General features: G+C 38.7%; 2 protein-coding genes across 6 annotated transcripts in view; one reads left to right on the forward strand and one right to left on the reverse strand.

Annotated features, from left to right (window-relative positions):
• The first annotated feature begins 4,082 nt into the window (after positions 1-4,082).
• Positions 4,083-13,946, forward strand: padi2 (peptidyl arginine deiminase, type II). The gene is made up of 16 exons (XM_080891309.1): positions 4,083-4,308; positions 6,504-6,675; positions 7,086-7,155; positions 7,383-7,444; positions 7,627-7,744; positions 8,619-8,771; positions 8,934-9,124; positions 9,334-9,437; positions 9,694-9,805; positions 10,110-10,217; positions 10,382-10,533; positions 10,645-10,792; positions 10,935-11,028; positions 11,145-11,224; positions 12,346-12,483; positions 12,593-13,946. The coding sequence occupies exons 1-16, from the start codon at positions 4,217-4,219 to the stop codon at positions 12,824-12,826; spliced, it is 2,028 nt and encodes a 675-aa protein (XP_080747435.1). The 5' UTR covers positions 4,083-4,216; the 3' UTR covers positions 12,827-13,946.
• A 110-nt stretch (positions 13,947-14,056) lies between these two features.
• rap1gapb (RAP1 GTPase activating protein b) overlaps positions 14,057-15,709 on the reverse strand; it is a 67,443-nt gene continuing 65,790 nt past the window's right edge. For all 5 annotated transcript variants that reach the window (XM_080891303.1, XM_080891307.1, XM_080891304.1 and 2 more), the window contains 2 exons: positions 15,616-15,661; positions 14,057-15,487 (listed from right to left, as the gene is read on the reverse strand). In XM_080891303.1, coding sequence (XP_080747429.1) covers positions 15,653-15,661 — 9 coding nt within the window. In that variant the 3' untranslated portion in view covers positions 14,057-15,487; positions 15,616-15,652. The remainder of the gene's footprint in view (positions 15,488-15,615; positions 15,662-15,709) is intronic.

Consider the following 15,709-nt stretch of genomic DNA (forward strand, 5'->3'; position numbering starts at 1 on the left):
TGTCAAAAAGATGTGAATGTGAGGCATAGCTGGATGTCGCAGAACTAAAGATGCCAAGATTTTCACTGGAAATGACCAGGAGGGACAGGATTAGAAATGAGTATATCAGATCAATTTATAGACAAAGTTAGAGAAGCAAGGTCAAAATGGTTTGGACATGTGCAGAGGAGAGATAGTGGATATATATGGAGCTCCCAGACAGGAGGGAAAGAGGAAGATAATAGAAAAGATTCACAAATGTAGTGAAGGAGGAAACGGTGTAATAGAGGAAGATCCTAAAGTTGCAGTGAGATAGAGGTAGATTATCCACTGTGACAACCGCTAAAGAGAGCAGCTGAAAGAAGAAAAATGATTGATTTGCTTCGAACATGTAACTATACAATTTTAAAAAGAAGAGAAAAGGTTTAATCTAACCTGCAGGACCAGGAAACCATAACCTGAAACTCCAATTGAATAGCACTTTACCCCACCCCAGCTGACATTTGGCACTGCTGATGTCTTGCCTTGATGTCTTGTGTACACATGCCATTACATGTTTTCAGAAGCAGTCTTTAACTTCCAAACATTTTTCCTGTGTGCATGAGTACTCTACAGTGTAGGGACTTCTGTAGCATACTGCTTCACAAGCTGTTTTTGCTCCTAGATATTTACACTTTGCTATGACCACACTGGGCAGACATTTGTCAAACTAACTTAGTGTAAAGATGGCATCCTGTGACTAAGCCACCCTAAAGTCATTGAGCTGTGCAGTGTGACCCCATGTTTTGTCACCAGTGGTTTTTTAAAGGAACATGCATGGATGTATGCATGATATTCATAGATCTGTTTGCAGTTGATGTGGCTCAGTTCAGTTTGATTCAATTAAGTTCAGTTCAAGTTTATTTATATACCACCAAACCACAATAGCAGTCTCCTCAGAATGGAGAAAACCAACCCCAACAATCAGATGATCCCCAATGAGCAAGCACATTTACTGACATACTGAAGTGGCATATAAACATGTAGAGAGAGAAAAGAGGTGAGTAGAAGGTGAAAGCTGAAAATAAGTCGTAGTGTATCACATGAATTCCCAAAAGAGTTTAAGCCTCTAGCAGTATAACTAAGGGATGGTTTAGGGTTACCCGATCTAGTCTTAACCATAATCTTTATCAAATTGAAAGTTTTGAGTCTAATCTTAAAAATAGAGAGGATATCTATCTTTATCCCCCAAATCTAAACTGGGAGATGGTTCCATATGAGAGAGGTCTGATAGCTAAAGGGTCTGCCTCCAAGTCTACTTTTATGTATTTTAAGGAACACAAGTAAGCCTGCAGTCTGAGATTGAAGTGCTCTGTTAGGACAATATGATGCTAATACTGAATGTGAGGAGAGGGATTTTAAATTTAATATGGGAAAATTATGATCTCTCTTACTCATTCTTGTTTGCATTCTAGCTGCAACATTTTTAGTTACCTAGAGGCTATTCAGGGAACTTTGGGGACAACTAATAATAATGGTTTACAAAACTCTGGCCTAGAAGTAATGAATGCATTTATTAGGTTTTCAGTCTCACTTTAAGACAGGATGTTTCAGAGATACTGCACAGATTAAAGAAGGCTGTCCTTAATGTCTGTTTAATGTGCACATTAACATATCCTTATCAAAAATGACTTCAAGATTCCCCACAGTCTTACTGGAGGCCAAGATACTGCTATCCAGATTATCCTGTTAGACATCATATTTTTAGGGCCAACCATGATAGCCTCAGTTCTGTCTGAGTTTAGCAGATGAAAATTACATCCAGGCCTTTACATCTTTAAGACATGACACTAGTTTAGCTAATTGATTTATGGCTTCATAGACAGATATACCTGGATATCAGGGCATCATCTGTAATAAAAAAGAGTGCAGTAGTTTATATTAATATGGGAAGCATGCATAATGTAAAAATTATTGGCCCCAGCATTGAAGCCAGTGGAACTCCATGACTAACTTTACTTTACATGCACAAACTGGAACTTTTCAGGTAGATACCATTCAAACCATTGGAGTACATTGACTTTAATACTAAGAATGTTTTCAATCTCTGTATTAAAATGTTATGATGAGCAGTATAGAATGAGGTCTAATGGGACAAGCACAGAGCTAGGTCCACTGCCAGTGGCCATAAGCAGGTCATTTATAATCTTAACTAGTGCTGTTTCTATTCTATGATAGAAACGTTATCCTGATGAATAGTACAGTAAAATGTCCTACAGGTAGCTCTGCAGCAGGATCTGTTTCTATTCTGTTTCAGTTACATGACAGTTTATGTTCTATGATAGAAATTGACTGTAAATCCTGACTGAAACTCTTCAAATAAACCATTCCACTGTAAATGATCAGTTTGCTCATTGATAACATTGATTTCAAGATTTTTTTTTTAACATAACAAGAAGGTTGGAGATTGGGTTATAATTAGCTAAGACAACTGGATCAAGTAAAAGCTTTTCATGTTGTTGTGTAATTACAGCTTTTGTGTACCCCATTAATAGAGATAAACTTATCATATTTGAAGTGACTGCGTTAACTAATGGTGAGACTTTTTTGAACACCCTTGTAGAAATCTGCACTTTTTTTTATAGAACAGAAAACTGCTTTTATAAACTGAATGAAAATCTTTAGTGCATCACAATTTCCTCTCCAGCTTACAGGTTATCTGCTTTAAGGTGTGTGTTTGCGATTTATATCAGAGAGTCAAAGCTTTCTGATTTTTTTACTTTCCTTTTAAGAGGAAACACAGTATCCAGTGTTAAACGCAGATTAACCATTAACCTCCAAACACCCAGATGGTGACAGCAAACAGAACCTAGCCCTTATTCTGCAACCTAGTTTTCAAGGGCTACTTATTTATTCCCACAAACACCAACAAAATGATTGTACATACAGACACACAGTACAATACAGTCCTTGAACCTATGACATGCCCTAGCAGGTTGGCCATGCCTTTGCAATATACAGCAATGTCTGTGGTGCGGAACAAAAACTTCCATTGGCCTCAACCAATCATAAGTTGCACAACTCCTCTGAAGATTTTAATTAACAGGTTTTGGCAAATTATTTTAAAGATGGGAAGGCTTGTAAGCTTGTCCCTCCTACTGCAAATTACATAAGCTACTTAGGCTTTTCAGATATGAGTACATCTGCACACACCTACTACTCTTCACAGGAGGCAAACAGCAGTCAACCATGTTTCAAGACGTTTACCAAACCAATGTCCCTCCACATATACCTACTTTCTTGAAAAGAAAAGTTACCACGGGTAGTCAACTTACATGTCGTCTAGACACACAAAAAACGCAGCAACTTCTCTACGTTGTTGGAACCTCTTTGACAGCAAAGGTGAACAGGTAAGGTGAAACACTAACATGACTCTAAACACACATACTCAGCTCTATATGCACGTTATAATGTTGGTAACAGTGGCGAGAACATCACGTAGAAAACTTTCAAGTGACTGTTCAGTGCATACTGCTGAGAGATCTCGAAGGGTGCGGCTCTATGGTGCAGTGGGTGGGTGCGCTGGTTGGTGTCAGTTGTCACAATGTGTCTGTAAAAACCTAAAGTAAATACAGAAAAAAAATACAAGTCATCTGTTCGTACTGGGTTGGCTATAGCTTATGAGGTCATCTACTACTAATCGGAAAGTTGGTGGGTCGATCCTTGGCTTCTCCAGTGTGCATGCTAAATATCATGTGCAAGATATTAATCCCAAATTGGTCCGATGTATCCGTCGGAGTGTGAATGCGTGTGAATGTAGAGAAACCTCTTATGTAGAAAAAGCATGGATAAAAGTGCTTTTAATGAATGGGTGAATGAGGCAAGCTGTATAAAGCGCTTTGAATTCTCAGGAAAAGTAGTTAACTATATAAAATCAGTCTATTCAATTATTAATAGTTGAAATGTGCACAGAGCCAGCCCACTTTCCTCCAGAAGATCTCGGTAAATAGAAAGATCAATAGATAAGAATAAAGAACTGCCATAGGATAAGTGGCCACTGGAGGGGGCGGAGTGGAATTTGACTGACCAATCACCGCACAAAGCCTAAGCCTAGCAACGTACCTGCAGCTTTTATGATGAGTTGTCGCGCTGGTCTGAAACAGTTTAGAAGTTTGCGCTTTCACTTCTCTGTACTGTCGCAGCAATCGCTGGACGTTTGTGGTCAGTCTCTGTCTAACAGTGCGAGAAGACGACAGTCATGATCCATCCCCGCACGCTCAGAATAGATTACGGCAAAACTACGACGGTACTATACGTAGTTGGCTCGGAGCTAAACGTCAACCTGAACAGGTAGGTCTTGCTCAAACCGCTATAATACATTCTTCGCCAAAAAGCTCACCTGAGTTATGTGAAATGTCTTGCTTAGGGGTTGATAAGCAAACGCGTTGCTTTGTGGTAATATTAATGTTCTATCAAATATCGTAGCCGATTGTCCATATGTATCCTGTGTGCAGATTGTATTTTCACTGTCATTAAAAATACGCACGCTTCACAAGCGTTGCTTTGGCGTTGTTTTTTTTATTATTATTTTTTATTTAACAGAACATCCGTGCAGTATTCTATGTTCGAGAAGTTAATTATTTGCTAAAATATTTAGTGAAATGTTGATTCAATTATATGATACCTTTGGCATACTATCGGTTGTGTTTTTGAATAGTAGCACTATACACTATGTTGGGGCAGAAGTGTTCCTAAGTATTGGGACACTTAAACATTACACCTGCAGAAGCTGCTCGGGCATGTGCCCCCATTAAGCTCCCGGCACATAGTTTTTGTACTGATGTTAATACCAGAGGAGGTTTGGAAGTAGTTACTGAGTCAGCAGAGCGTTGAAGACTTCCAGGTAATATAGGTCTTGGCACCCTGCGGCCCTGTTTGGTAGCGTCGTGGCCAAGTTTCTGTAGTAACTGAACCGTCCAATTTGCAACGGTGCAGCTGCTCCTGGATTATCTAAAAGGGAAGAGATTTTACAGAGAAGTTACATGCTATTATAGTACCAGTGCTCTTCTACGACCCATTATTTAACAAATGTTGGTAAAGGCGGATTGCATTGCTAGATCCTTGATTTTATACACCTGTGGCAATGGGACTAAAATGCCTGCACTCAAAGTTTAAGAGGCTCGGCACAATACTGTGTGGTCCATATAATGTATGTTATACTTTAAATTATTAGTCCTATTTTACTAACATCATTAAGTCAGGGACTGCTGGCCAAAAGAGGTCATGATTTTATTTTAAAGCTGGGTGGCCAGAGAGCAAGCTGTTTTCCACATCCAGGTGTGGTCCACCCAGATCCTTTTTACAAACAATATTGATAATATAAATCAAATGCATGTGTTATTATTCATTACCTTTTATTGGCAGTGTGGTTGTGATGGTTGTGATCAAACAGCCAAAAGACTTTCTCTTCTCCATTAAAAGAGTAGTACTGTTGGTTAGCCATGATTGGTCAAAAACATTATTTCAGGAATTAGAAAACTCATCTGAAGTTCATTATTCATTTGTACACAAAACAAGAGCTGTCTTGGTGATTAACATTTAAATCGCACGTTGGAATCAGTCTCCAGTATCTCTGTCAGTGTTCTCTACATAGGGACTGATAGAATGAAAAGAAGTTAGTGTTAAAATCAAAATAATTCTCGATAGAAAGTGTTTTTGGATATTCTAAAACCCCTTTGAGGCCCAGGTGGTCCCGTCCATATTCCAGTCTCCCACTCTGCCGAGTCAGTAATCCCTTGTCTCTCTGTTATGTAGGCTGGCATTTGGCAGAATGTACACCATACATTTCTTTGGAAAACAAAGTCTCTCCTGTTAACAGCAACAATGAAACACTGTTAATTCTTTCCACAAACAAAAGACTATTAGATTTGCCACCACCAGGAACTGCACACAAATATCATCCTTCAGGTTAAACAATAGAATTCTGACATATTCTAGCTGCCAGTTTATGTAGTGCAAAGTCAATAAATTATGTCTACTACAACCATCATCGTGTTATAGAGCATTATTAAACCATTCAGTAAATGTCACCTTCAAGAAGTTTTTGCTGTAAAGACATCAGCATTTGTGCCACGTCAAGTTGTCTACGTTGTGGTCTCAGCTTTGCCAGACCAACTCTTTCAGTTGTTTCAATGGCGCCTATTGCTAAACAAACAGATGACACATGGGTTAAAAAAAAACCCTCTGCAACCTAGTATGATACAAGATTATCATGTTCCTAGTGCCTCAAGAAAAATTAGTGTAAAAAGCACGAACAGCTACAGAAATGACAAGAATATGACTTGTTCAGTTTATCAGGTCAGTTTCTAAGCAGACCGATATCACTGTGACTAAAGCTTGTGGCTTGTCTGTGTACGTCAGAGCACTTCCTCATATGTACATGGAGAAAAATATGCGCTTTTTGAAGTGGACCTCATGTTTAATACAATATGTTTGTGTTGTATAAAACACCTGTCATCAAATTGTGCTTTTTTTCTGGTTCTCAGGAGTGCCCCTCCCACCTCCAAGTTCTTCTCCGTGAAAGGCACTGCCAATGTTCAGTACAGCATCAGCCCCACTCCTCGGGACACATCCCACCTCTCTCCCATCCCTCTCACTGAAAACTCAGTCCTGCTCATCAGCAGGGACCATGCCAGTCAACATGAAAATGATAGCAAGGTATAGTAGCACAAAATTGAATCTGAATCAGAATACTCTATTAATCCCAAAGGAAACTGTGTAATTGCATGACATTGCTGATGTCACAAGTCAGTATGTCACATTTCTTGATTTCAGCATTTCCTCTATCAAGAGCATGATTCAAGTTCATGTTAACTGTCAAAAAAGATTTACTGTTAGTCAGATTAAGTCATTTTTTTGCTCAGTTTTCCTGCACCTGTGGGTAAAAATACTGTCAAACCGAACTCCTGTCAGGATTTGTACTTTAGTTAATGATTGAATTGTAGCTGTTGAAATTACCAGGGCTCACTCCTATTTGCTTTACAATGGACAACTCACAATCAAACAATATAAAATCAATACCTGTTAAATTTCTGCACATCATCAGCTTATGTCTTTTATTTTAAAAGCTGTCAGTCCAGTACTATGGGGCGAATAAAGAGGTCTTAGGGAGAGCAGTTGTGCATCTGACAGCTGTTGGTAAGTTAAATTATAATGACGCAACATGCATTTTACTAAGAACTTGTTGTTTTGTCTGTAAAATAGTACATTTTATTGCTCATTACAATCCAAACATGATGTACGATTCACCAGAGTTTCATATCATGATGATTGTGATATGAAAAAACAAAACAATAGCTGTACTGCGATCTGAGCCTGTATCTGGAAAAGCAGTGTGTGTGATCAACAAGCTTTCTGTTATGCAGAGCTCTCACTGGATGTCGATGCTGATAGAGATGGCATCGTGGAGAAAAACAACCCTAAAAAGGTGATCTAAAATGTTTCAGCTTTACATGACAGAACTACTTCAACACAATATCACATTTCCATTGTATGTCAGTAAAGACAAGATGCAAACATGCTTATTCAGCTTGCAATTATTTTCAGAAGATTTTGCTGAAGTCTTTAAGTCACAAAATTCACATTTTCATTTTTTTGAAAATATTTTAGGGTTCTTGGAAATGGGGTCCTAATGGGCATGGGGCCATCCTTTTGGTCAACTGTGACTCAGAAAAGACCTACAAGAAGACACCAGACAGCGAGGACAAAAGCATTTATAAAGTGTCTGGTAAACCACTTTCAGTGCAGTTTCAGTTTTCACCAATAAATACTCTATTTTTTCATTTGTTTTCTGTACCACCCACAAGTTTTTTTTAAACTTTCCCTAGCATTAGAAAAGCCGTTCTTATTGTCTGTACTAAGCAGATTCAAATGGTGATATGGTAAATCAGTCTGATAAAGAAACCTTGTGAGAGACAAAGACTCACAAGGGTAAAGATAAAATCCAGTAGAGCTGAAATTTGATAGTATATGCTGGTCAGGCGTTATGTGTAAAGGTGTACAGTTACCAGAAACACTACCACATGCTGACTGACGTCTGCAGCATGTGGAGCAGTTAAAAAAAGTTTCTTCAGCACTGAAGGAGTAACTAGTACAGGTATGGAAGGTACCAAAGTGCCAGTCAACATGAAAATGATAGCAAGGTATAGTAGCACAAAATTGAATCTGAATCAGAATACTCTATTAATCCCAAAGGAAACTGTGTAATTGCATGACATTGCTGTTGTCACAAGTCAGTATGTCACATTTCTTGATTTCAGCATTTCCTCTATCAAGAGCATGAATCAAGTTCATGTTAACTGTCAAAAAAGATTTACTGTTAGTCAGATTAAGTCATTTTTTTGCTCAGTCAAAGGTTTACAGTTACCAGAAACACTACCACATGCTGACTGACGTCTGCAGCATGTGGAGCAGTTAAAAAAAGTCTCTTCAGCACTGAAGGAGTAACTAGTACAGATATGGAAGGTACCAAATTGCACTATAGCGCGGGATCAAAGCCCCTACTGTAAGTCAGTGACTACAGCAGATACCAGGCACAACACCTGAGATGGGGAAAAAATTCTATGGTGCCAACGGCATTAATAATTTTTATGGATGTACAGATCTAAAGGACATGTCTGTCATGGTGCTGCGGACCAAAGGCCCGGGTAAACTCCCAGAGGGCTACAAACTAACCATGCACATCTCTCAGGGAGATGCAGAGAGTGTTCGAGTCTTCAGAAACCGATCCACTGAAGTGTCAAATAGTGGCCTATGTGAGTAAAGAAGTGGGTATAAAGAAAAGCCCCGGAACATTTGATCTGATGTGCATGTCACCTGATCTGTAAAAGCATGTTTTGAACACATTCTTTTTTTTCTTTTTGTTTCTAAGTTAACCGCCTAAGTATTTAACCTGTTTTCTGTCATTCTTACTTCAGCGCAGAAACTTTACAATCTCTTTGTGAAAGACTATCCACTGGTGCTGAGCAGTGATGTGCTGTCCAAGGAAGTGCCTTACCTTGGAGGCGTGGCAGAGATGAACTTTTATGTGGAGGGCCTGAGGTTTCCTGACAAAGACTTCAATGGACTCGTCACCATCAACCTCAGTCTATTAGAACCAATCTCTGATGTAAGTTCCAGAGTATAGCGTTACAGTGTAACACTGCTTTATTTAATCACCTTCTTTCTTTACACCCTTAACTACAGCATAACTGTAGCGGATACATTTTGTGACTCCAGTTAACATGAAGTTTTTGAATCCATTTTTTAATGTTGCATTACAAACATAGAATGGAGTATAACCGGCAGTACTCAACAGCCTCTCGCATGTTTCAACAGGGTCTCCCTGAGACGCCGATTTTTACTGACAAAGTTGTGTTTAAAGTCGCACCATGGATCATGACACCCAACACGCTTCGACCTGTAGAGGTGTTTGTCTGCAGGTTAGTGTAGACTCATGAATAATGAGCATGATGGTGACAGCTGTTGTTGCTGTCACACATTCCCCTTAGCTTGCCTTCTTTCCAAGAAAGCCAAACCTGTTTGTCTGTGTAAATACTGTAAATACTGCTTTCACAGACATTTGTTGTTTTACAATTTAATTTTTAAATTGTTTTTAAAGCTCTCACTAAAACAAATTCAAATATGTTACTTATGTTGTGGCACAATCTAAAAACTGCTTGACGGTTTCTTTGTTAGCACATCTGATAACTACCAGTTCCTGAAAGGAATGAGGAACCTTGTTGCGAAGAGTGGGTACAAGCTGAACATTTGTCATGAATATGTAAACAGAGGTGACCGCTGGATGCAGGTAAGCCATTTTTTTTTAAACAAGGAAGGGTTATGAGTTTTAATGATGGTAACATTGTGGTTTTATAACTCCAAGTAAACAGGAACAGTAAATAAGACGAACATTAACACGAAAACCACGAAAAGTGTTTCTTTGAAAGATTACACAATAGCAACTGGTTTCACAACAACCACACTGCAAAACGGAAAACCACAAACATTTGCAAACACGTACATATCTATTCATTCACACGAAGAAAAAAAATTCTCTAATCAACTAAGCCAAGAGGACAGCATAAATATAACACATATTTTCTATTTTTCAGGATGAACTGGAATTTGGTTACATCGATTCACCTCATCATCGTTTTCCTGTTGTTCTGGATTCCCCGAGAGATGGCGAGCTAGCAAACTTTCCATACGATGAGCTGCTTGTAGGAGAAAAGCTTATAATAAGTTTTTACTGTTGATGTCATTAAAGCTTTGATTGTATATTATTCACATTGGTTTTGTTAATCAAATTATAGGCTCAAAGCAGAAAATTACATTACTTACGCTGATTTATAAAAAAACACAAACAATTATTTACTTTGTCTAGGGTCCCGACTTTGGCTATGTGACAAGGGTGGCCCTAGATGAACATGTGAGCAGTTTAGATTCGTTTGGCAATCTGGAGGTCAGTCCTCCTGTCACAGTAAATGGAAAAAAATACCCCCTGGGTAGAATCATCATTGGGGTTGCCTTCCCTACGTGAGTTTCTAAAAAAATTCAAAGATCAATTCTTGACTTGTAAGCAAATGTACCAAGAGCAGAAATGTTACAGATGACTTTTGCAAAGTGAAACCTTTTTATTTCTTATAGGGCAACTAAAGGACGAAATATGACCAAAGTAGTTCAAGACTTTTTGTGGGCTCAGAAGGTTCAGGAGCCCATTGCCTTGTTCTCTGACTGGCTCCTTGTTGGCCACGTGGATGAATTCATGACTTTCGTTCCTGCACCTGACAGAAAGGTAACTAAATTTTCTACTGAAGTGAATCTGGTGCTGCATCTGCTTGATAGTGACTTGCTGCTTTGTATATTGTGGAATTATATAAGGTTTTAGGATATGAGAGCTTCACTGTTATCTTTGTCTCTTGTTTGTCTGTTCACAGGGCTTCCGACTGCTGTTGTCCAGCCCAGACGCAGGTTACAAACTATTCAGAGGCCTACAGAGCAGTGGACACGGACAAGCCACGTTGTTTGATGGTAGGCCAGTGTTTATCTGCAACGTCTGTAGAATATATGCAAGGGCATCTTAGCAATGCACAAATTCATCATGGCACCAAGCCTTATCACTCACTCTGAATGATGTTCCCAAACAGGGTTGACAAATGCAGAACAAATAACACTGGATGAAATCCTTAAGGATGAAAAACTCCAAGCTGAAAATAACTATGTACAGGTGAGTGAGATTATAGAAATGGAAAGAAGATGAAAAGAAAGAAGACCAGAAAAGAATATGGTATGCTAGTTCAGGCACGAAGACACAAGTATGTAAACAAAGATAACACGTCTAACTGCTGAATGTCACATTCTGGCAACGAGCATTAATATGGTGCTATGACAGCCTCTACTCTCTAGGAAGGCTTTTCACTGGATTTTAGAACCTCGTTGCAGGATTTGCTCCCATTCACCCACAATGGCATTAGTGAAAGCACAACTGTTTTTGAGTGAGAGCGGCTGGCACGCAGTCAGCATTTCAATTCTTGCCAAAGGTATTGGAATGGGGAATGCCAGGATGCTGTACATTAGGAATTTTTTTTATCAGCACTAATTCATGGCCACCAGCCCCACAACATTATTATCTTTCCAACAAGCTTTACTGTTGGTTTCAGGCAGCATTAGTAAAGGAGGATTCATCATTTAAGATATTTCAGCTGCTTTAGAGTCCAATTGCATTGTACTCTACCCCACCCTAGCATGCATTTGGCATTGCTCAAGTTACTCTTCTGAGCCCCTTTGTCATTACAACTTTTAAAGGTCCAAACAAAAAGTTTTTGTGTTTTTCTCAGAAGCCGTTTGTCCTTTAATTCCTAAGTTTAATTTTTACTGTGTGCATCAGTACTCTACAGCCTATGAACCTATGTAGCATACTTCTACACATGCTGTTCCTTCTCATAGATATTTGCACTCCGTAACAACACTGGCCAGACATTTGTCAAACTGACTTAGTGTAAAAATAGCCTCCTATGACCAAGCCACTCTAAAGTCACTGAGCTGTGCAGTGTGACCCCGTGTTTAGCGACAAGTGCTTCGTCAAAGACACATGCATGGATGTATGCATGATTTTTCTTTTAGAGAAATTTTTGCAGTTAATGTGGCTAAATGATCTTAACCTGCATATTAGGGCTGATATTCACATACTATTGGGTACATTTGTATTTGGGTAGATTTTGGTGGTACGTAAACCAAAACTACCATATGAACCACTATGGAAAAATGTTTTATATTTTGAGCACAGTAATTTAACAAGCAAAATGAGAATAATTTTAGAGGCATATATTATCATTATTTTATTTCCAGAGCTGCATCGACTGGAACCGGGATGTGTTGAAGAGGGAACTAGGCCTAGACGATGAAGACATCATTGATCTGCCAATCCTCTTCAAACTAGTGGAGGATGAAAAGGAGTATAGAGCAGTAGCTTACTACCCCGACATGGTAAATTGTACATTATGTTTTATTAGGCATCAAAGCTCCTGCTAGTTGAAAAAAGATGTAAATAAATCTTTGGGCTGACAGAAGAACTATTTGCTATATTTGTTTCCAGGTGAACATGATTGTTTTGGGGAAAAACCTTGGTATCCCAAAGCCCTTTGGCCCCAAAGTGAATGGACGATGTGCACTCGAGGCTGAGATGTGCTCTCTAATGCAAGGCCTGGGCCTCAACTGCACGTTCATTGACGACTATTCATCCTACCACCAGCTGTTGGGAGAGGTCCACTGTGGGTCCAATGTCCGCAGGGAGCCCTTTGAGTTCAAGTGGTGGAACCTGGAGATGTAAATAATATAGATATGGCATAGAACGAGTTCAGCCCTGGTTGATTTGGTGACGCCCATCATGAAAATCATTGTATTGCCATAGCAAACACTTCATTGTCATCATTTTGTAATGAATACTAAAGATCAGCAAATGTTGCTTTACAAAATAAGAAATTAGAAAGGTGGTTGGTGATAAATGCAACTGTTTTCTAATGTCATGCAGAGAATGATGAAAACAGCTGTGGGAACAGACTACATTGCATTAACAGTATCTTAATGTAGCTCTGACACACTGTAAACAGGGTAAGTAAGGCATGCATGCTATGTTTCATGTGGCTCGAAATGGAATCAGTTAACAGTGATGCAATGGTGGACTAACTAAACGATGATACTAACAAATCTACATATATACAAAGATGTACTTACAGAATGTTAAAACATGTATTTGGTATCCAGTCTGGGAATGGATTTCATAAAAATTTGGGGGATTTAACTTTAAAAGGAGCAGATGGTGGTGGTTAGGTTGGTGTATTAGATAACTTGGAAAACAGCTTCCTTAAAGCCTTACAGAGAATCATCTCTGCCTTCATGAATGAGGAATGCCTTTCAGTTTCTTATCAATCATTTTATATTGAATGTGCTTCATTCTCACACAGAAATACTTAAATGGCAAACATGATTTTTTTTTTTTTTATTGCAGAAATGAAACTTTATTCACTTTATGCATTTTCATCTTTATTAAACTTTTTAGTTAGCTTATTTTACAAAAAAAAGCTATATGTACAAACGTTTCTTTTAAACAAGGGCTTAAGCAAGCTGACAAGAATCAATACAATCATTTGAATCAAGCACAGAGAAGACTGGTTTCCAGTGTTGTGGTTAGCATACAGTGCAAGCACAGATAGATGATGGTACCACATAGTGATGTGCTATAATAACTCAGAGCCACACGAGGGCAGGCTTTATCTACTCAAGGATTCAGGAGGAAAAATGATTTGAATACATCTTCCTTAAACGATTCTGAAAGGCTGTAACTGACATGTGTTACTGTTACATTTGTCTATGTTTTTCTGTGCATGTGTTGTATTGAGAGTGATTTATGCTATAAACAACTTGATGAGTACATTAAACAGTACATTTGGTCCAGTGTTTTAAACTTTTTGTCTCTTTAACTATAAATGCTGTCGTTAATTCACAAAAGACAAAGGTCTGCTTCAGTCACGTCACTGAAATAAATCATACCTATATGAGCTTTTTCCTTCACAACTTAAAAAAAAAAGCCTCTCTGCTCATGTTTACTGTCGTCAGGAATCAACACAGTACAACTATTGTGAGCAAATATGTACAAATGAATCCATCTCTGCCTCATTTTACATTCACGCAATCAGGCAGCAGCACAGTGCCTTTAAAAATAACCCTTCTTTAAAGCAGCTCACATGACAGTCATAAAGGCAACTTCAAGACGAGTCACAGTGTAATTTACTTTCAGCAACAAATCGGGTTTTTCAAAAAGGTCAACGTTCAGGAGTATCTCTGAAAATGTAGTGTTTAAGTCACATACATATATTACACTTTACATACAAAGTAGGAAACTTTGACATTTGGCTCTCTATTAGCAGTGTGCACTGCATCTGGAGATGTCGGCTGGTTTTTCGGTAAAACACAAATCACAAGGACAACACCTTTATGTCAAGCATGGCACCAGTTTCCAGAGGAGAGGATTTTGACAAGCAGATTTACACCATACACATTACTGCTGTATACACACCTGTACACAGACATCAACAAATGGGGTGTGAAAAAGATCTTTGAAAAGTTCAAAGAACTGCTTTAAGTTTGCAAATTTGATGATGCGTGTCGCTGGTTTGGGCACTACAGTAGCTCTGCTTTTGTCTTAAACTAAACCAATAGGGTCAACGTTTCTCTTAAAATAGGTCTCTTTTTCACTGTGGCACAGTTTTTGTCTTTTATATGTAACCCATCAATTAAAAATGAGAAAGGTGAATAATAGTTTTTACATCCACCAGCAACAGTATCATGAAAGTACCCTTGATTAAAACATGACATACTCTTGCTGAAGTTGTAAAACACAACAAATATCTACTGAAGAATACTCGGAAAAGAATACATCAACATTTAAAGACAAAATGCGGCCTTAGATGCAGCCACATACACCTGATACATCAAAGTCAAACCAATATCACAGTGGGATGTGAGTTTGACATTAAAAAACAAAGCTTTCTTCTGTAGTTCAACTCTTTACAGGCTGAACAAACACCGGCTGTGTGGATTTCTTTAACCACTCTTTCAGTGACAAGATTAAATCTCCATTTGAATCCCGATCTTTGAGTTTTTACAGTAAGAATTAGGTTTCGGAGCTTACTGGCCTGAAGAATGAGAAGGCGGGCACATGTACTGTGCATTGCCAGCTGAGAGATGCTGCATGAGTGCAGAGGTCCTTTTCCTTTGTACTGAACAAAACGGAGGTTTTCGCATGGAAATGGTGGTAGGTAGGTGTCTGGGTGTCTGTCATGTCACGCAGCAGATCCAAGTCAAACAAAAAAAAAAAAAGTATGATCTGTCAGTTGCTTGATCTGGCTTCTAACTGCTCCTTTTCTGCATTGATGGAGTTGACATGCCCTTGGCTTGCTTCTTTTAGACAAAGATGCCCCTTATTGGAATGCTTAGACAAAAGGGGAGAAAAGGAGAAATACATAAATGGGCAGAAAGAAGCATCAGGTAAATGAAGTAATAAGGGAATGGAGGAATGTGGGAATTTATCCCTTAGGCTGTACCAACATTATAACCTACCTGAAAAATGGATGTCAATGATGGGGCGACAGAGTGGCTAACAGTTCTGCATACAGATAAGGAATGAGAAACCATGGTGCAGTCAATATGCAAA

The sequence above is a fragment of the Rhamphochromis sp. 'chilingali' genome (assembly GCF_963969265.1).
Source record: "Rhamphochromis sp. 'chilingali' genome assembly, chromosome: 9".
NCBI lineage: Eukaryota > Metazoa > Chordata > Actinopteri > Cichliformes > Cichlidae > Rhamphochromis > Rhamphochromis sp. 'chilingali'.